This window comes from Mauremys reevesii, linkage group 3 (genome assembly GCF_016161935.1).
Source record: "Mauremys reevesii isolate NIE-2019 linkage group 3, ASM1616193v1, whole genome shotgun sequence".
In the NCBI taxonomy this organism is placed as follows: Eukaryota; Metazoa; Chordata; order Testudines; family Geoemydidae; genus Mauremys; species Mauremys reevesii.
Genome location: NC_052625.1, coordinates 76,598,523 through 76,619,117, shown reverse-complemented (window position 1 = coordinate 76,619,117; position 20,595 = coordinate 76,598,523). Strand labels below are relative to the sequence as shown.

Below are 20,595 nucleotides of genomic sequence, written 5' to 3'. Positions count from 1 at the left end.
CTGACATTTACCTCCTTCTTTCAAAAGCAGTGCTTATAATTACTTCTGTTATTGCATCTTTATAGAATCATAGAAGTGTAGGACCTGAAGGGACCTTGAGTGGTTATCTAATCCAGTTCCCCTGCACTCAAGGCAGGACTAAGTAATAACTAGACCATTCCTGAGAGGTGTTTGTCTAACCTGCTCTTAAAAACCTCCAGTGACAGAGATTTCACAACCTCCTTAGGCAATTTGTCCCAGTGCTTAACTTCCCTGACAGGAAGTTTTTCCTAATGTCCAACCTAAATCGGCCTTGCTGCAATTTAAACACATTGCTTTTTTTCCTGTCCTCAGAGGCTAACAAGAACAATTTTTTCAGCCTCCTCCTTGTAACAACCTTTTATGTACTTGAAATCTGTCATTATGGCTCCCCTTAGTCTTCACTTCTTCAGACTAAACAAACCCAGCTTTTTCAATCCTTCCTCATAGATCTTGATTTGGCATAGTATTTTTAAATGATAACCTGTATAGTTATACACTGAAGACTTGCATGCAACCAGATCAGTTAGCAGTTTGTAAATCTTACCATGTGATAATGTCAGTAGTCATTATTAAATGCTTTTATTTGCCAAAATGTTCATTGTCACCAATGACTTGTTATTGCATGTCACCACCTTTAGGTAATGTTGTGAATGGAACTATTGGCAAGCAGATGGTTGACATGCTAGTGGAGTCTTCCAACAACGTGGAGATGATTCTGAAGTTTTTTGATATGTTCTTAAAGTTGAAGGATTTAACTTCATCTGATGCATTCAAGGAATATGACCCTGATGGTAAGGGTATAATTTCAAAGAGGGACTTTCAGAAGGCCATGGAAAGCCATAAGCACTACACCCAGTCTGAAACTGAGTTTCTACTATCTTGTGCTGAGACAGATGAGAATGAGACTCTGGATTATGAGGAATTTGTGAAACGGTTCCATGAACCTGCCAAAGACATTGGTTTCAATGTTGCTGTTCTTCTGACCAACCTTTCAGAGCACATGCGCCATGATACTCGGTTGCAGACTTTTCTTGAGCTAGCAGAGAGTGTTCTGAATTATTTTCAGCCCTTCCTTGGACGCATAGAAATCATGGGTAGTGCAAAGCGCATTGAGCGAGTTTACTTTGAAATAAGTGAGTCAAGTCGGACTCAGTGGGAGAAACCTCAGGTTAAAGAGTCAAAGAGGCAGTTTATCTTTGATGTAGTAAACGAAGGAGGGGAGAAAGAAAAGATGGAACTTTTTGTTAATTTCTGTGAGGATACCATCTTTGAAATGCAGCTAGCTGCCCAGATCTCTGAGTCAGATTTGAATGAGAGGTCCACAAATAAAGAAGAGAATGAAAAAGATAAGCCTGAGGAACAGGACCCTAGCAGGGGCTTCTTCTCTCTTGTGACTGTCAAGACAGCCTTGGTAGCCCTCAAGTATAATATAATGACTCTTACAAAAATGCTCAGCATGAAGAGTCTAAAGAAGCAGATGAAGAAAATGAAGAAAATGACCATGAAGGACATGTTCATGGCTTTATTTTCTTCCTACTGGAGCATCTTGATGGGCTTACTGCATTTCACCTGTAGTGTTTTCCGGGGCTTCTTTCGCATCATGTACAGTTTGCTACTCGGAGGAAGCCTGGTAGAAGGGGCTAAGAAGATCAAGGTAGCGGAACTTTTAGCCAATATGCCAGATCCCACTCAGGATGAGGTACGTGGTGAAGGAGAAGAGGGAGAAAGGAAACCCACAGAAGCTGCATTGCCAGCAGAAGATCTGACCGATCTGACAGCTTTATCAGATGATGGTGACCTACTCTCAGACATATTTGGCTTGGACTTGAAAAGAGAAGGAGGCCAGTATAAGCTGATTCCTCATAATCCAAATGCTGGTCTGAGTGATTTGTTGAGCACATCTTCCTTACTCCCATTACCTGAGATGCAGGAAAAAATTCAGGTACAAACTATATTTTTATCTACCATGTTTCAGTCTGTTCTGTGTGGACCAGAAATAAAACGTACAGCTATGTTTGTGTGATTTTAGTTTTTTTCTTCAGTGTGGCATGCTTTTTAAAGAATAACATTGAATTACCAAAGTTTAGTCTTTCTGGGATCATGAGCTTGAAGCTGATCAGACTAGTACATGTTATTTGGTTTGTTTTTAAATTCAAAATTCAGTTGTCTTTTGTAACTGCAAAGGGAAATGTCATTTTCCCTCAGTGTAGCGTTGGTTAATAAAAAATGCCTTGATGTTCAGCCCTATGACTGTTGCCTTTTAGCCATGTTTTGAAGGCTGCATACTGTATAATACTGCTTAGACTTTGTAGATGGCATTGCTTATGTTGGTAAGGGGCAGAGCTCAACAGCCCTGGGGCTCACTTTGTCTTATGTTCCTAAAGTTCATGCTTCAAGGGGCAAGGTATTTTTTTTTAATCTTCTTCCTCTGAAGCATCAGGAATGGACACAGCTGGAGATGGGACTTTGGACATGGAGGGCACCGAGCATTCTCTTTCTCAATGTGCATGACTGGTTGGTTCTTGCTCATGTGCTCAAGGTCTCACTGATCAGTATACATGGGATTGGGAAGGATTTGTTCCCCAGGTCATATTGGCAGTGACCTTGGGTTCTTTTCACCTTCCTCTGCAACCTGTGGATGTGGGTCACTTGCCAGGATTATCTGGGTATCACTTAATCATTTTCCTGCCATTGCAGGGCTTGGATCACTGGTGCATTTCAGCCCTTCCTATTCTCTGCCTGTTTCACCTAACAGTTTATTCTCATGTAGGTTGTAATACTTTGGTCTCACTTTAATTGTTGGGTTCAGTGTGTGGGTGATAGGTGGTGTGGTTGTCTGTGATATAGAGGAGGTCAGACTAGATGATCTAATGGTTCCTTCTGACCTTAAATTCTATGACATTTTTTATCTGACTCATTCAAGGAGCAGAAAGTGAATGAAGATGAAAAGGAGGAGAAAGAAGAAACTAAATCGGAACTTGAAAAAGCAGAGTAGGTATAACCCTAGACCTTGTTCCTAAGAACTGTAGTTTGTTTTTCTGAGAAATCAGTTTTGTTTACAAGTAATCCCTTACTCCTTCATTTCTGTGTCTTAGAGACATCTCACATGTCTGAATGTAGGTTCCCCGTCACACATCATCCTCGCTGGAAAAGAAGCCCCTCACAGTCCCAGTGCAGTGAAACCAACATAAAATTGATGCCATTATGGTGGTTTTATGCCTTCCTTTATTCCAGTCCATCCTTCCCAATCCCGTTTCCAGCTGTGATCCCTGTATTTACATGACACCTGGGATAACAGTCAGTCTTCTCTACAGTGCTGCTCTATGATAAGTCTTCTGACGACTAGAATTTACACACTGTCTCACGCTATCTCCCTCCCTTCCCCGGGAGAGTTAAGAGTTAAGACATACTTTCACTGTATGTCCAGCCCGGGACTGGGCTGCTTGAACAGACAAATTCCCAATATCACTTGGAACTGAGTTCTCATGCGTTCAAGGCCCCACATACTCCACATAAAACTGAACCTAATGTCTACTTCAACAACCCCAGCTTCTATAGCATTCTGGTGCAGAAAATGGAAAATTCCACAGGAGCATTTATCAGAGGGGTAGCTGTGTTAGTCTGTATCCACAAAAACAACGAGGAGTCCGGTGGCACCATTTACCCATGAACGCTTATGCCCAAATAAATCTGTTAGTGTTTAAGGTGCCACCAAACTCCTAGTTACAGGAACATTTGAATTTAAAACTAGAAGTCTAAATATGTAAGTAGCCCCTGCATGCAGTTGTTTGTGATACTGAATGCAATTTATTTTATGCTGTCCCAAAGATTTCACTTTTCAATCTGCCACACACATCATCATGCACACACCAAGGGGAACCTGGAGGTTTTGGCAGCTGGGCAGAAAATAGTTAGGGCCTTTGGCATTTGAACAGGTTTGAGAGGCAGAGTGAGATTGTGGGACAAGAGCTTTAGCTGAAAGATTGTATTAAAATGACCAGCAGTACAAAAGCTAAGATGCCTGATATTTAATAGTTATCTTTAAGGTTCAGAGTTAAAACCCCTTATGGTATGTCTACACTGCCTGCCGATTCAGCGAGCAGTGATTGATCCAGCAGGGGTCAATTTATCTCATCTAGACTACCACGGTGAGTAGGTCTAAGTACGTCGACTTCAGCTATGTTATTCATGTAGCTGAAGTTGCGTAACTTAGATCGATCCCCTCCACTTAAGGTAGACCAGGCCTTAGGAAGAAAATGCTTTGAGTTACATTCAGCTCTAGAGCTGTGCTGGAACCAGAATTTCTGTCCCATGAAAAATGTCACATTTCCAAATATTTTCCCTTTTGACTTGGAATAAAAAGTTGAAAATTAAAATTTTCTATTGGATGTAAATTATGGTGCCAGGCAGCCCAACTGCCAGATGAGCACCCCAGGGAGCCAGGTAGCCCAGGAAGCCGAGCAACTAAGGGAGCCATCACCAGGCAGGCCTCTCAGTATTCTGGGAGGCTGGGGACCCAAGCAGTCTGCATGCCTACCCTCCAGTCAGCTTATAGGCAGGCTGAGAGGAAACCAGACGGACTAGCCAATCTGCTTGCCTGCCTGGTTTCCATCAAAAGTTTTGACAGAGTCAAAATGTTCCCACAGCACATATTGATTCCGTCAATCAGAAGTTTCCAATGGAAAAAAAGGTTCCATCAGAAAATGTTTGACCAGCATTATTTAGTCCATTTGTCTAAAGTTTTCTTGGCAAACACAGTGGCTAGAAGCATTAAACATACACACAGACACAGACACACACACCACATAGGTTTCAGAGAGCAATTTTATAGTAAGGTGTATGGTCTTTGGCAAAGTCTTTGGCTACAGGTTCACTGAATGCACTGTGCGCAGCTGCTAGGTATGTAAACCAGGGCGATTTTGATTTTACAAACCTAGTCAGTCCAATATTGTTTTGGCTTTAGCAAAATTCTGTGTGGGAATTGCTCGCTGCAGGATCACAGTCATTGCTTTTAGATTTTTATGCAGCACAAACTTTAATGTCAGTTTTTTCAATGTGAAACTCAACCTTTCTCTTTGTTTTTGTTTTTTATTTGTTTTCTAAATTAATGCAACACTGTTTTAGGTCCCATATTAGTAATAGAATTAAGGTCCGAGTTAAAAATAAAATAAATCTAATGGAATACAAAATACAGTGTTTGGTTTTAACTGGTAAAATAGAGTGCAGTTAAAACCCAGAGTTCAGGATTCCTTGTTTTCCTTTGTATAGCTGATACGTCACAAACACCTGAAATTGCAACAATCAATTCTTGTTCCTTCCTCCATTTGAGTAAGTGCTTGTGGTATCCACAACTGTTGGAGGAGAAATTCAGAATCCTGAACTCAATACTTGGTTCATAAATGGAGGAGGAAATGATTTTTCAGTTATTCTGTTTCAAAACATAAATGTATTTTAAGTTTTAAGTCAACTATTTTCTGTTATGGCCAAATCCTGCTGCTTTCTCTGCATCCTGGAGCCCTCATCACAGCAGATATGGTGTAGTCATGAGGCTGGAGGGGAGCTACCTGAAGTGCATTATAGAGCTTAGTTCTGTTGGTACTAACTACACAAATATGGAGTGGGGCTTGGGAATAGGAAGGATGGAGCAGGTGGATCCATAATTACCTGGATTAACCAGTCAAATATCCTCATTTAAGGGAGGCTACTGCAATGCAGTGGCTGCAGTATCACCCACAGAACATTTTTGCCATTTCTTTGTGGCCTGAGAGGGAGAATTCCTCTTCATTTCACGTCTCTTCCCTGCATGAATCATGGCTATTGTGACTTCATGAGGGGATAGGATTTCCCCATTAATGTGGTGGGACTGTAAACAGGGGTCAGCAATGTGTCAATGGTAAAAATTTTGAAATCCATGGTAATTTTTCAAAACATTGAATGACTGAATGACATAATCTCCCCTACCCACAATGTCCGTCACTAAATATGGTAATTTTGTCAAGTGTCTGTCACGCAACGTGCTGATGCCAACCCCTGACTGCAAACATCTGGGTGGGAAAAAAGTTTACAGTAGATCTCTGGATTATCTTCAGTGACTCAGCACACATTATGGGTTCATTTGTTTTCTCAGGGGAGAAGATGGAGAAAAGGAAGAAAAAGCCAAAGAAGACAAAGGGAAACAGAAGCTGAGACAGCTTCATGCACACAGATATGGAGAACCAGAAGTCCAGGAATCAGCCTTCTGGAAGAAAATCATAGCATACCAGCAGAAACTTCTTGTAAGATTTTATCTACAATGTTATCTACACTGGACTCAGTACTTTCATGTTAGCCAGGAACTTGTTACAAAGGCCTGCAGAAAGTGTCGGTGCATCTGAGAAAGCTGTAGCAATCTTCACTCATTCTCTGCCCTTAACCCACCCCACAAAAAGACATAAAAACAACATGACAGTGAAAATACCAATGTGCTAGGCAAAATTATCATTAAAAAAACCCATTAAGGGCCTTCTTCAAAGCTGCAGGTAATGTTTGCCTTCAAATAAGCATGTACACTCTTCATAACCACAAAACCATGCTTGGTTTTTTTTCCCCACAAGTTGGTACTTGTACATGCAGTTACCCAATTTGTGAATGCAAATGTGGGGGTTTGTGGCTGGAATGGATGCACATGTATTTTGTATTTGTAAGGAGGTGGAAGAATTATATGCATTCTTAAATAATTTGCTACAAATGTTCATAGCTGCATTGTGGCTGTGAAATCCTATTAGTAAGCAGCCTGAGCCTGCTATGGGGGTAATTAACCATTGGAACAGTTTACTAAGGATCGCGATGGCCTCTCCATCACTGGCAATTTCTAAATCAAGATGGATTTTTTTTTTAAAGATATGCTGACATTCAAAAGGAATTATTTTGGGGAAGTTCTGTGGCCGATGTTATCCAACAGGTCAGACTAGATCATGGGTAGGCAACCTATGGAACGTGTGCCGAAGGCGGCACGCGAACTGATTTTCAGTGGCACTCACACTGCCCGGGTCCTGGCCACCGGTCCAGGGGGCTCTGCATTTTATTTTAATTTTAAATGAAGCTTCTTAAACATTTTAAAAAACCTTATTTACTTTACATACAACAATAGTTTAGTTATGTATTATAGACTTATAGAAAGAGACCTTCTAAAAACGTTAAAATGTATTACCTGCACGCCAAACCTTAAATTAGAGTGAATAAATGAAAACTCGGCACACCGCTTCTGAAAGGTTGCTGACCCCTGGACTTAGATGATCACACTGGTCTCTTCTGGCCTTCAAATTTATGAAGGGGAAAATTAGAGTGGAGAGATCTCAGAACTGAGAGCAAAATATGGTGAGTTCAGAAGCTCTCTCACAGGTAAATTACATTTGTCTCTCAGGCTGAGGCACCATTCAGAGGCTTTGCTCAATATCTGAAAGGCACAAGGGCTGAAGAATGGAATCTTGGTCTCAAACCTGTGGTAGTGGCTAAAGAGCCTCTCCATGACAACCACCACAAGTCAGGACTCCTCTGCTGTCTCCAGTGGATCCAAGCAACTCTCTAACCCATTGGCTCTGCACCTGCCTGCATGACAACTCCACCACACACATTCCTGTAAAAAGAGCTACCGCTAAGGCCATAGTGTTCAAGAGGCTGCAGGGTCACCTTTCACTGCTTCTCTGCTTTTTAGCCCCTAGAGCAATGATAAATAATTTCCCTTGTATGCGAGACCCTTCAGAGCAGCACATGGGACTGCAGAATTTTACCTTTACTGAGGGAAAGAGAGAAATGGCATGTGACAAACCAATTTAAAGAATTTTAGAAAACCCAATACTTAGTGTAAAATTTCATATCTAGATATAAATCTGCGTAAAAGAGATGTCATACATTTTGCATGAAATATTTACTTTTTTAGAAACTGTCTTGAAAGCCCATAATCTATGGAAAATAAGACTAATTAAAGGAACATGTTTCTTAAATAATACAATTTGCCTCCCCCCCAATTTATTCCAGCTTGTAAATTGTAATGCATTCACAAAAGGGGGTGGAGAGTTACCGTTATGCATACAGCCTTATCTTCAACTTTCCCTGACTTTTTGAGTGATTCACTTTGCAACTTTAGTATTTTTTTATTGTAGTTTATATATATGTGTGTGTGTATGTATGTATGTATGTAGAGAGAGATAAGAGCAGCAGCTGTGAATGTTTTAAAAATTAGCCATGAGAAAGATCCAAAAGATTTAGTTAGGATACAAGTTTAGCTGCACGTCTGAAACTTACCTGAACTGTTCAAACCACATCCGGCTACAGACCTTAGGGGAACAGTATTTCCATGGGATTTCCCATATTTCCACTTTCAATCCTGTTGCAGTTGGAACTTGAAAGTACAGTGGCCTAACAACATGAAAAATAATTTCAAGACCGAGTTATCCAAGCTTTTGACTCTTCACGAGATCTAAGATTTGGTTCCAAATTCAGCTTCATTTAGATTGTGGGAAGAGGTGTTCTTAACAGTAAAACTCTACAAGCTTTCTAAATTTGGATACTTGGAATATTTTTTATAACATAACGTTCTTAGAAGTAATTTTTATGAGTTCATCAAAGTTGACCAAATCAATATATAAAATAATGTAAAGATAAACTATATTTTTTATTTTTATTTTCAGAACTATTTTGCTCGCAATTTTTATAACATGAGGATGTTGGCTTTGTTTGTTGCTTTTGCCATCAATTTCATCCTGCTCTTCTATAAGGTAAATTTGTTGTATTATTACTAATCAAACCTTGTATTGCCTAATTGCATGAATTTGAAAAACATGGGAGACTGCCTAACCAAATTAACACACTAACTTCCAATTAAAACTAACCAAAGACTGCATAGCCTAGTGGATTAAGGGTCTGCTTAATATTTCAAATGTATTGAGTGCTTATCTTGTTAAAGTTATACCTCTATTAAAATTTCCATTAGTATTTTTTCCATCAGTACCATTCTAAAAAATTAGAGAATCTTATGTAAAACATGCCACACATACCAAAAATCTATATGCTTGACCTCTCTACACACAGTCATGGCTGGAAAGGGTTAACCATTTAAATAGTAAAATTCAATAAGGCACAAGGCTAATTAGAGCCTGCTGGGCCTGCACACTGGGGGGGTCTTCACCTTCCTCATTGTAGAAGACCATCTCAGAGCACAATCCTTCTCCTCCCCCACACTAGACACTGCCCCAGTTGGTCTGCATAGTTCAGAGACTGCATAAACAGAGGGAGTGTAATTTGTGGAGGGAGCGCATAAATCGATCCTGCAGAAGATAGTTAATGCTGCTCCAAGCTATATTCGCTTTTCCACTGATGGCTCTCTCCCATCCCTGGAAGCTTCCGTACCTAGGCGAATCCCTGGGAGAGCTGCACTGTCAGGAATTCAGAGCAGGGTTGGTCAATGCTGCAGTGTGTGTTACAAGGCCTCCACCACAGGATGAGCCTGAGCCGCCAATGTGATGTGGCCGTGAAAAAAGCTAATGCGGTCTTGGGATGCATCAGGCGAGGTATTTCCAGTAGAGATAAGGAGGTGTTAGTACCGTTATACAAGGCACTGATGAGACCTCATCTGGAATACTGTGTGCAATTCTGGTCTCCCATGTTTAAGAATGATGAATTCAAACTGGAACAGGTACAGAGAAGGGCTATTAGTATGATCCGAGGAATGGAAAACCTGTCTTATGAAAGGAGACTCAAAGAGCTTGGCCAAAAGAAGGCTGAGGGGAGATAAGATTGCTCTCTATAAATATATCAGAGGGATAAATACCAGGGAGGGAGAGGAATTAATTAAGCTCAGTACAACATGGACACGAGAATAAATGAATATAAACTGGCCACCAGGAAGTTTAGACTTGAAATTAGATGAAGGTTTCTAACCATCAGAGGAGTGAAGTTCTGGAACAGCCTTCCAAGGGGAGCACTGGGGGCAAAAGACATATCTGGCTTCAAGACTAAGCTTGATAAGTTTATGGAGGGGATGGTATGATAGGATAGCCTAATTTTGGCAATTAATTGATCTTTGACTATTAGCGATAAACATGCCCAATGGCCTGTGATGGGATGTTAGATGCGGTGGGATCTGAGTTACTACAGAGAATTCTTTCCTAGATGTCTGGCTCGTGAGTCTTGCCCACATGCTCAGGGCTTAGCTGATCACCATATTTGGGATTAGGAAGGAATTTTCCTCCAGGGCAGATTGGCAGAGGCCCTGGGGATTTTTCGTCTTCCTCTGCAGCGTGGGGCAGGGGTCACTTGCTGGAGGATTCTCTGCACCTTGAAGTCTTTAAACCATGATTTGAGGACTTCAGCAGTTTAGACATCGCTTAGGGGTTTATTACAGGAGTGGGTGGGTGAGATTCTGTGGCCTGCATTGTGCAGGAGGTCAGACTAGACGATTATAATGGTCCCTTCTGACCTTAAAGTCTATGACTCTATGGCCATGGCCTCCCATGAATCCTCAGTGATCTGCCACGTTCATGGTAGCTTTTCTATAGTGAGGGAATGGCAAAACCAGTCATCCCAGTGGAATAAAGTAGAGGGATCTCTGCGAGGTATTTCTAGTGGAGATTTCTTCACAAAAAAAGGTTTCCTTCCCCCCATTTACATCACCCTTTGTTTGTCTCTTGTGATTTATAGTAAATAGCCTGTAGAAATGCAAAACTCCTGTCAAATTAAAAGTTTTACCACTGACTGTGAGTGATTTGAACAGGTCTCCACCTCTGCTGTGATAGAAGAGAAGGAAGTTCTTGTGGTAAATGCTGAGGAAGACTCCAAGTTAAACAGCCTGGAAAGCGGCTCCCATCGGATCATCGCTGTGCACTATGTCCTTGAAGAAAGCAGTGGTTATATGGAACCCACACTGCGGATTTTGGCCATCCTACACACAGTCATCTCCTTTTTCTGCATCATTGGATATTACTGTTTGAAAGTAAGAGATCGAGGAATTTAACACTGTTTGTTTTTCTAGACCCCTTTGCTCCTTTCCATTGAGTGATGTGCAGTGGAGCAAAATCACAGAAAGTTTGCACAAACAGGGTGGGGATCCCCATGAAGAGCTACTATGTTCCTGGCTCCCCCTATTCATTCATGTGATGAACCTTCCAAGAATTCAGAAAGTGAGGCCTGTCATGTGAGGGAGGTGGAATCCCTCCATATGGCATGTTCTCATAGACTCAACACATGGCCATTTGCCATGTACATTAATGCAGCCCTGTTCTGGCTGAGGTGGCACCTGTGGCTTTCAAATACAAGTAGAGGGAGATGCATGTGATCAGAGGAGGATAGATTACAATGGCAGCATTGCTCGTCAGCTGGCTGTGCTGCACAAGACGTGTATATTGCCAAGGGTGTGTGGTAGTTGGACTAGAGTTTCTGACTGATCTCCCGTGGGTGATATTCTGACAAGGCCTTCCTATCGTCCCTTTTATACCTCTGTCAGTCTTGTTTTATCAGAAGTGGAATGCAACATATCAGCAGATTGGTCAAAGGAGGCACATGAATAGCATTTCTCTTTGCACAGGTTTTTATGCAGTAGGAAATTATTTGGTTTCTAGTTATTTTTTCATCCTATCTTTAATCGGTTACCTTTTCTTTTCCAGAGAGACAGGATCTGCTTTCCAAGTGAAGGCAAATGGTTACCAAGTGGCTGGTTTCCTTATGCACTTTAAATACTTGCACAACACCAATAAATAGTGAAACACATTTTCCATGATTGGGTATCAGGTGGCATATGCAGTACCATCTCCAGGTCCTGTCTTTTGAGATATGGCTTTCTTTTTTCTGTGCAAGTTTTATGGAATGTCTCTCAAAAAAATAACTTTTTATATTTATCCTCTTGGTAGACATGAATTAAAAAACTATTGAAGTAACTGTTTGACATAATGATTTCCCACAGTTCCTGATGCCCTGAATGGAAGACGTTGTCCTTAAAAGGGGCAGTTCTAGTCTCGGCCTGTGCCCACTGTAGACACACATTACTTTAAAAAAAATCCATTTAAACTGCATTGCTTTTTATTTGTGTGCAAGATTTGTGTCTGTAAATTGCTGTTAAAATGGGAATGAGTAAAATCCACTAAACACTTTTTATGAAGCTGTCTTCAAATAATATTTGAACTACAGTTATTATATCAAGTGTAATATCCACCCTCTTATCAAGTAATATTGTTTTAATTGTTATTGTTCCAATATAATTCTGTCCAGCTGTAGGCTGTGGTTTAGGTGCAGAGTCACTGATGTGGAATGGATAGATAAAAGGTGAATTTGGGGAAAGTCAGAAATAATGCTGGGAGCCTAACAGAATCACTTTTCAAAATAAAAGTCCAATAAAACAGCCCTCTGTATGTAATTAACGCTTTAGTGCAACCAGAATGTACTTTTCTGTCAGTAGCAGTTTTCTAAGGAAAGTCCATTCAAATGGACCTTAAAGATCTGCCAGCCGCATCCAGCCCCAATGGGAGGCACTTCTCTTGAATGTCAGTCACCCAGCTCATTACAAAGAGTTCTGTCCTAGGGAAAGCCTCCAGAGCCTTGCAGCCCAGATCCTCAGGGGCAGGCAAAGTGCACTGAGCACAACTCAAGGAGGTGATATGCAAAAGTAGTTTAAAAATGTCTTTTGCATTATTCTCATCCCAGTGCAGCTGTTTCCCCTGCTGTGTCTTAAGAGCAGCCTCAGGACTACTTTAATTCATGCCAGTCTTTAGCAGCCCCAGGTGCCTTAATGCAACCTCAGATGAGCCTGACATAGGAGCATGCCCAATGTGTTGCTCACTTTTTAGCCATGCCCCTTTTCACCCTGCTATCCTGACAGCAGGGAAGGTGTGTGGTCTACAAACCCTTATATTGGCTCTGTGCCACTGTAGGATCCCCCTTGCATTTGTCTGAGCCTTCTTGGGTTAATGGCCACAGTATTGAAACAGTGCAGTGCAAAGTCATTGTATGGCACTGAAGGATCTGGGCCTCATTCATCAATACATACTGTGGTAGACCCAGGCCAATTGGGAACAGCAGAGTAGTAGAAGGGAGATATACTGGCCACTGGATAAGCAGTTTTCTGTTCCCTGAGTGACCATAAGAATGGCCGTACCGGGTCAGACCAAAGGTCCATCTAGCCCGGTATCTGTCTACCGACAGTGGCCAATGTCAGGTGCCCCAGAGGGAGTGAACCTAACAGGCAATGATTTGAACTACTGCTCCAGGCTAATGAGAACACCTGATTCCAATTAACCTGCTAAGAGTCAGGTGAGGCTGTTAAGCACCTGACTCTAATTAAGGCCCTTCTGATGCTATAAAAGGGCTCACTCCAGTCAGGCCAAGGGGGAGCCAGGGGAGAGGAAGTGCATGTGAGGAACTGGGAGCAAGAGGTGTGCAAGAAGCTGAGAGTGAGCAGGCATACTGCTGGAGGACTGAGAAGTACAAGTGTTAGCAGACATCAGGAGGAAGGTCTGGTGGTGAGGATAAAGAAGGTGTGGGGAGGAGACCATGGGGAAGTAGCCCAGAGAGTTGTAGCTGTTGCACAACTCTACCAGGAGGCACTCTAGACAGCTGCAGCCCACAGAGCCCTGGGCTGGAACCCAGAGTAGAGGGCAGGCCCGGGTTCCCCCCAAACCTCCCAACTCCTGATCAAACACAGGAGGAATTGACCTGGACTGTGACTTCTACCAGAGGGGAAGGTCTCCGGGCTGTTTCCCGACCCACAGGGTGAATCTGTGAGGCAAGCAAATCTGCCAATAAGCGCAGGACCCACCAAGGTAGAGGAGGAACTTTGTCACAATACCCAGGTTCCTGGCATTAGTCAAATACTTGACTGCTTGAAAGACTACTGTAGGTTATGTGTAGTATGCAATTTTTTCCTTCTGATTGCTGGTTTAGCTTCATTCAATCTGTGCACTCAATTTTTATAAGCAGCTAGCTGTTCTTAAAAGATAGCAGCTCCCAGAACTGTCACTGATTTTGAACTAATTTTTAATATGTTTTTTTTCTACTGCAGGTTCCACTGGTTATTTTTAAGCGTGAAAAGGAAGTTGCAAGGAAATTGGAATTTGATGGGCTGTACATTACAGAACAGCCTTCAGAAGATGATATTAAAGGGCAGTGGGACAGACTCGTCATCAACACACAGTGGGTGTTTTTACTTTAGCTTTTATAGCTGTGTGCAGAATTTTCTGGAATACACACATTGTATATAGCTAGCTCTCAAGTTTCTCAGAAGTGGACGATGGCGATGGGGATTAGGCTTCCAGCAAAATAATCCAATAGACTGTAAGCATCTGTAGGAATTATTGTATATCATAATTATTAGTCCATGTTCTGAGGGCCTGAATCTGAAATGCCTTTTGTCCTGCAAAAAAAACAAGGCACAATAAAGTTGACGTTGGTAAGTATTATATTTACTACAAATGCGATTGCCACAGATACTGGGTGAACTGGACGTTGGAACCTTTTAGACTGCCTTGAGTGTGCCCCTCAGGTGACAGGCCCAGGTTCCTCCACCTCATTCTGGGCAGAACCACATGGTCCATCCACTCTGGGACTGGGTCTCTGGACATCAATCCTAATTGTATTGACACCCAACTCAATTTGACACCTGTAAGCCCTTTTGCTCCAGGGACCTGTGATTAGTCATATTGAACAAAGCAACTCAGAAACAATGCCTTCCACACAAAGTATTGTTTATTCATTCCCCCAAAGGCACAAAGCGTGCAGAGGAAGGTGTAGAAACAATAAATGGCATGGCTATTACACATCAGTCTTTCCTTGCCAGATTTTTGTAAACTGTCTTCATCCCAGCTAATCTCCCACTCTTGCCGGGAGAAAACCGACTGTCCTGCTCACAGCAGGCTTTCTCTGTTTCCTTGTGTTCCCTTGCCAGCCTGTCAGCTCTCCTCACACTTCCAAGGCCACGCATTAACCTCCCACCCTTGTCTAGGCCTCTGTGGCTAGTGGGTTTTTTTGGACCTCTCTCTTCTTAACCTTGGCAAAACAGCTATTTCATCAGGGGCTGAGGAGTCACCTCTTCACAGCTATAAAACTAGCTATTCTGAGTGCTCTATCATGGTTTTATCTTTCCCACCTGGTTGCTTTAACAACCTCTTTTTAGCTAATTCTATAACAAGTAACTCATCATAAACACAGACACAGAGGTATGTACCATATTCATGAAACATAAAAGTTATTTCCCAGTTTATCACAGTTGTGCTAACACTGTACCATGACATAAAACTGTAGAAAAATATTGGGCAAAAACATGCACACAAAATAAAGCTTTTTCAGGTTGGGGAAAAACCCTTAAATTTGACACGCACAATGAAGTTAGCTAAAGCCTGCCTTCAGACTGCAATGTACTGTGGTGCAGAGTAGAAAGAGTGAGAAATAGAAACAGATATTATTTTCTCAGAATACTTGATTTTCTCGTTATGTTTTTTAAAAAGATAATTAAATGGTTATAATAGCAACTTTATTTGCATTGTTCAAGTGAATAAGAATAACACTTGAAGACATATACAGTATCTGGAAAACTCAGATATCTAATAATAAAATTGTTCAGATGTTATTAAAAAGCTACAGAGCTTCCTCTGGTGTGGCCTGCCTCTCTCCAGAACTGGAGAGTAGTTTCTGGCTCTTGTTAGGTTACAAACAGTGTTAAGTAGTCTGCAGGTCAAGAATGAAAGAAAATAAAAGAAAGGAAGTGGTAGGAAGATGCAAGAAAAGGGTAAAATATATAAAAGCAGGGAAGAGTGAAGAGAAGAGGTGAGCAAAGGGAAAAATACATTTTAAAAGGGTTCAGAAAGAGGATGATGTGGGGGAAAGAGACGATAACAGGAAAAAGGAATTGAGGAATATGAAAATAAAAAGGTGAATGGTGATAAACAGAAGGTTAGATACAGTGGTGTATCTATTTGTCATGTGCCAATCATCATGAAATGTAGCCATCAATGGAAGAATTAAAATTCCCTTTGTCATCCAAGTAGGACTCTCTTCTCTGTTCCTTCGTGGGTTTTTTATGTTAATTTTTTTCAGAGAGAAAGAGAGAGCTTACCTGTTAGTTTATTGCTACCTCTATTTAGGAGAAGGTCTTAGCAAAGAAAGGGCAGTTCTTGAGGTGGTTGGGCCCCTAGTTTCTTTAAGGGCTTTGAAAATGAGAGCCAAATACTTAAAATGCAATGGGACCCATGTGCAGCAGCACACAGTGACTTGAAGTACAGTAATGTATTCCTGTGTGTCTATCTCACTCAGAGGACAGGCATTTGAAAATAATACTTAGCCCTGCCTTGAGTGCAGGGGACTGGACTAGATCACCTCTCAAGGTCCCTTCCAGTCCTGTGATTCTGCTGTGTAGAACTCATTACAGTAATCCAGCAGGGAAGTAACACAGACATAGATCAATAACTGACCGTCTTCTTGCTTGTGAGAGATAGAAAAGTGTTTCTGTCCATGTCTGCAACTAGTCATCCAAGTGGATGAGGAAGACAATGGTAGTGAGTAGATTAAATTATTTCAAAGATCTAGCAGAGGCTCATAGCTGTGGCAGCACCTTCAGTTGAGAACACTAGTCCAAGTACTGTGGTGGAGATGCTCAGAGGTTAAGGCCCACTTAACCTAATTTTACACCACGGTATCCAGATTGACAAAGAGCCTGGGAACTTGTTTTTATACCAGCCCACTCCTGGTTAACCTGATCACAGAGATCACCCCCTTTGCTAATTCAAGGTTACAGTGCTGCAGTACCTGTTTCCTAGAGCTGTTGGAAGCTGCATTGACATGGCAATTAGTCCAAAATACAGCTGTCTGTCTCCTAGGCGTAAGAGTAACTGAGAACATGTCATGCTAGTGCTCTTCCTAATATGCTGGTTTCCCCATTGAGTATCAGGGCCAGTTCAAGTTCTTATTAATAAATTGTGAGGCCAGAAGTGATCATTGTGATCATCTAGTTTGACCTCTTGCATAACTCAGGCCAAGGAATTCGCTGAATTTATTTCTGTTTAATCTTGACTTAAAATTTGCAGTGGTGGAGGATCCACCACAACCCTCATGGTTCATCCCAAAGGTTAATGAACCTTGTTGTTAAAAATCTGTGCTTTTGAGTCTGAATTTGCCTAGCTTCGGCATCCAGCTATAAGATCTTTTATATGTTTGTCTGCTAGATTGAAGAGTCCTCTATTATCAAATTCTGTTCTCCATGTAGGTGCTTATAGGATATGTCTACAGTGCAATGAAAGATCTATGGCATGGCTGTGTCTGGCCTGGGTCAGCTGACTTAAGCTCACAGGGCTCAGACTCCGGGGCTATAAAATTGCAATGTAGACATTTGAGCTTGGGCTGGAGCTTGGGCTCTGAGACCCTTTCCCCCCTTGTGGAGTTTCAGCGCCTGGGCTCCAGCCTGAGCCCGAATGTCTACACTGCAGTTGTATAGCCTTACAGCCTGACCCTGTGAGCCCGAGACAGCTGACCTGGGCTCTGAAACTCAGTGCTGTCCATTTCCTTTCTTTTCTTTTTTTTTAATCACAAAGTAGACATACCCATAGACTGTGATGGAGTCACCTCAGAACCATCTCATTGATAAACTAAATAGATTGATTTCTTATGGTCTTTCACTATAAGGCAATGTTTTCCAGACCTTTTAATAATTTATATGGCTTTTCACTGAACCCCACTAATTTTTTCGCTTCCTTCTTGAACTGTGAACACCAAAATTGGACCGTGTTCCTGTCACAGTTACACCAGTGCCAAATGCATACATAATATTATCTTTCTATTCCTAATTGATACCCCCTGTTTATACACCCAAGAATTATATTAGCCCTTTTGGCCACATCCTCACTCTAGGAGCTCAGGTTAAGCTGATTATCCACCATAAGACTGAAGTCTTTTTCACAGTCGCTGCTTCCCAGGATAGAGTCCCCCATCCTGTAAGTATAGCTTGCAGGCTTTGTTCCTAGAGGTATGACTTTACCTTTGACCATATTGAACCACATATTGTTTATTTGCACTCAGCTTACTTGACAATCCAGATTCTCTGTGTTAGTGACTTGTCTTCTTCATTATTTATGACTCCCCCAATCCTTGTGTCATTTTCAGACTTTCTCAGTTATAATTTTATGTTTTCTTTCAGGTCCCTGATAAAAATGTTAAATAGCCCAGGGTCAAGAACCAGTCCCATGTTGGACTGGCATTGATTCTATAACCCTCCTTTAATTCTTTATTGAGTCCCATATCAGCCATTCCATTATCTTGCCTGGAATTGATGTCAGATTGCCAGGCCTATAATTACCTGCTTACCCTTTTTAAATATTGGCACAACATTAGCTTTCCTACAGTCCTTTGGAACTTCCTCAGTGTACGAAGACTCATTGAAAATAACCATTAGCAGTCCAGAGAGCTCTTCCGCCAGTTCTTCTAAAGCTATTGGATGCAAGCTATCTGGTTGTACTGACTTAAAAATGTCTAACAGTAGTAGCTGCTGTTTAATATCCTCCTATGTTACCAATGGACTGGAAAGTATGTAATCATCTTCTTATGGTCTGAATACACAATCTGGCTTTTTCCCAAACACAAATCTGAAATATTTATTCAACACTTTTAAAATATTATTGACAATTCAACCATTTCCATAGAGCAACGGATCAATATCATTGTTAGGCTCGTTTTTGTTCTTAATGTACTTAAACTTCTTATTTTTCTTGCTCTGAACATAAGAACATCAGACCAAAGGGCCATCTACCCCAGTATCCTGTCTTGCAACAGTGGCCAATGCCAGGTGCCCCAGAGGGAATTAACAGAACAGGTAATCATCAAGTGATCCATACCCTATCACCCATTCCCAGCATCTGATGGTCATTGATTTCTCTTTGTGTCTTTTTCCTTCCCTTATCAATTTTCTACAATTGCTAGCTTCTAATTTATATTCATTGCTGTCAATTTACCCTTTTTCCCATTTGATATATATTGTTTTATTTTCTTGTAGTTGCTTTTCTTAGTTCTCATCTTTAAAGTCTCTTGTGGGGGAGAGATCAACTGCCTAATGGATCACCTCTCCCTCTCCCATTCAACAAATATTGTACACTGATATCCAAAGCACGGCTACTATGATCTAGAGACAAGTCATTTTCAGAGAAAAAGTCTAACTGTGGAACTTCCTACAGAGCAGTGCAGTCCCATCATTTAACCTAACTCTTATCATGAACCAAAGTACTCTCCACTCCCAGTAGATTTCCACCCAAAAGAAAAGACATCACATGGCATACAACACCATCAGCAGGTTAGGTGCACATGCAGTCCTACACAATGCTGAAGCTTAATGCTGAAGCTTAAATTCTTGTATTTGTCACCTAGATACTACAGTGATTGACCTTCTAAATGCATGTATACATATATAGAACTGAATTGAATATTAATCAAAGATTGTCCACTGATTGACAAGATGATGTGCTGGGGCCCTAGATTGAGGGGACAGTTATGATTTCTGCTAGATTTACAAAGTGAATTCCTCTTCTGACTTGTATCCTGAATTAGAAGTGATCCATGATATTTGTGGTGACAAATTTCTGTTCCAGATGAGGCAGATGCATTTAGTATAGCTGTTTCATTTACATATGAAGAATGTCCTTCGCTCCTGTTCCCACAGAGCATCACTACCAGAAATCTTGTGACCATACTTACTTCCTCCACTACAAATTAATTCCCTCCTCTCATTTCTGCCATCTTCCTAGCTAAACAACTCTACTTCTCCAACTTAATTGAACTACATGTCCACAATCCCAACCACCTTTTTGCTACCTTAGTCTCCTCAGACCCTCCCCTCCTCCACTGCTCTCTCTGCACCGGTTTCTTTCAAGATATCTTAGTGGATGTCTAGCCATGGACATCATCCCCAGCTTGCCTGTCACCCCTGCCCATAACCTGGGCATAATCTTTGATTTGGACCTCTCTGTAGGTCCTCACATCCAGGATGTCTACATCTTGTTGATTCTTTCTGCATAACATATGTAAGATATGACTTTTCTTATCCATTTACAGAACTGAAACTCTTGTCCAAGCTCTCATCTCACATCTCAGTAATTGCAACAGCCTTTTCTCTGGAATTGACAAATGTAATCTTTGCCTGCTTATATCCATTCAGAATGATTTGGCAAGGATCATTCTCTTGTGCTATTGCATTGGCCATGTCATCCTTCTTTTTGAATCCCTGTACTGGCTCTCCCCCTTCTCTATCACATCAAAGAGAAGCTGCTGGTTCTTACTTTTAAGACTCTTTACCATTGATCCCTTACATTCCTGTTATGTCATTCAATACTGAAATGTCAGTTCCCACTCTAATAATTCCTCTAATTCCCACTTGTTAAATTTTGAAACAAGCACCTTTGTCCTTTCTCCCATGCTGCTCCTCAGGCTTAGGAGAAACTTCTCCTGTCCCCATAAACATCTGCAAAGCTGTTTTTTTGTTTAGTGTTTGTACAGTGACTGGGATGCTATGGTATTACAAATAATAGATACGAATAATAATGATAAGTGAGCCCATAGCATATCACAGTGTTCTCT

At 41.3% G+C, this 20,595-nt stretch overlaps 1 protein-coding gene across 1 annotated transcript in view; it reads left to right on the top strand.

Annotated features, from left to right (window-relative positions):
• Positions 1-20,595, top strand: part of RYR2 (ryanodine receptor 2) — a 697,632-nt gene that overhangs the window by 635,265 nt on the left and 41,772 nt on the right. The window contains exons 89-94 of the mRNA XM_039529228.1: positions 660-1,963; positions 2,945-3,012; positions 6,149-6,296; positions 8,691-8,777; positions 10,772-10,990; positions 14,048-14,178. Of these exons, the coding sequence (XP_039385162.1) occupies positions 660-1,963; positions 2,945-3,012; positions 6,149-6,296; positions 8,691-8,777; positions 10,772-10,990; positions 14,048-14,178 (1,957 nt within the window). The remainder of the gene's footprint in view (positions 1-659; positions 1,964-2,944; positions 3,013-6,148; positions 6,297-8,690; positions 8,778-10,771; positions 10,991-14,047; positions 14,179-20,595) is intronic.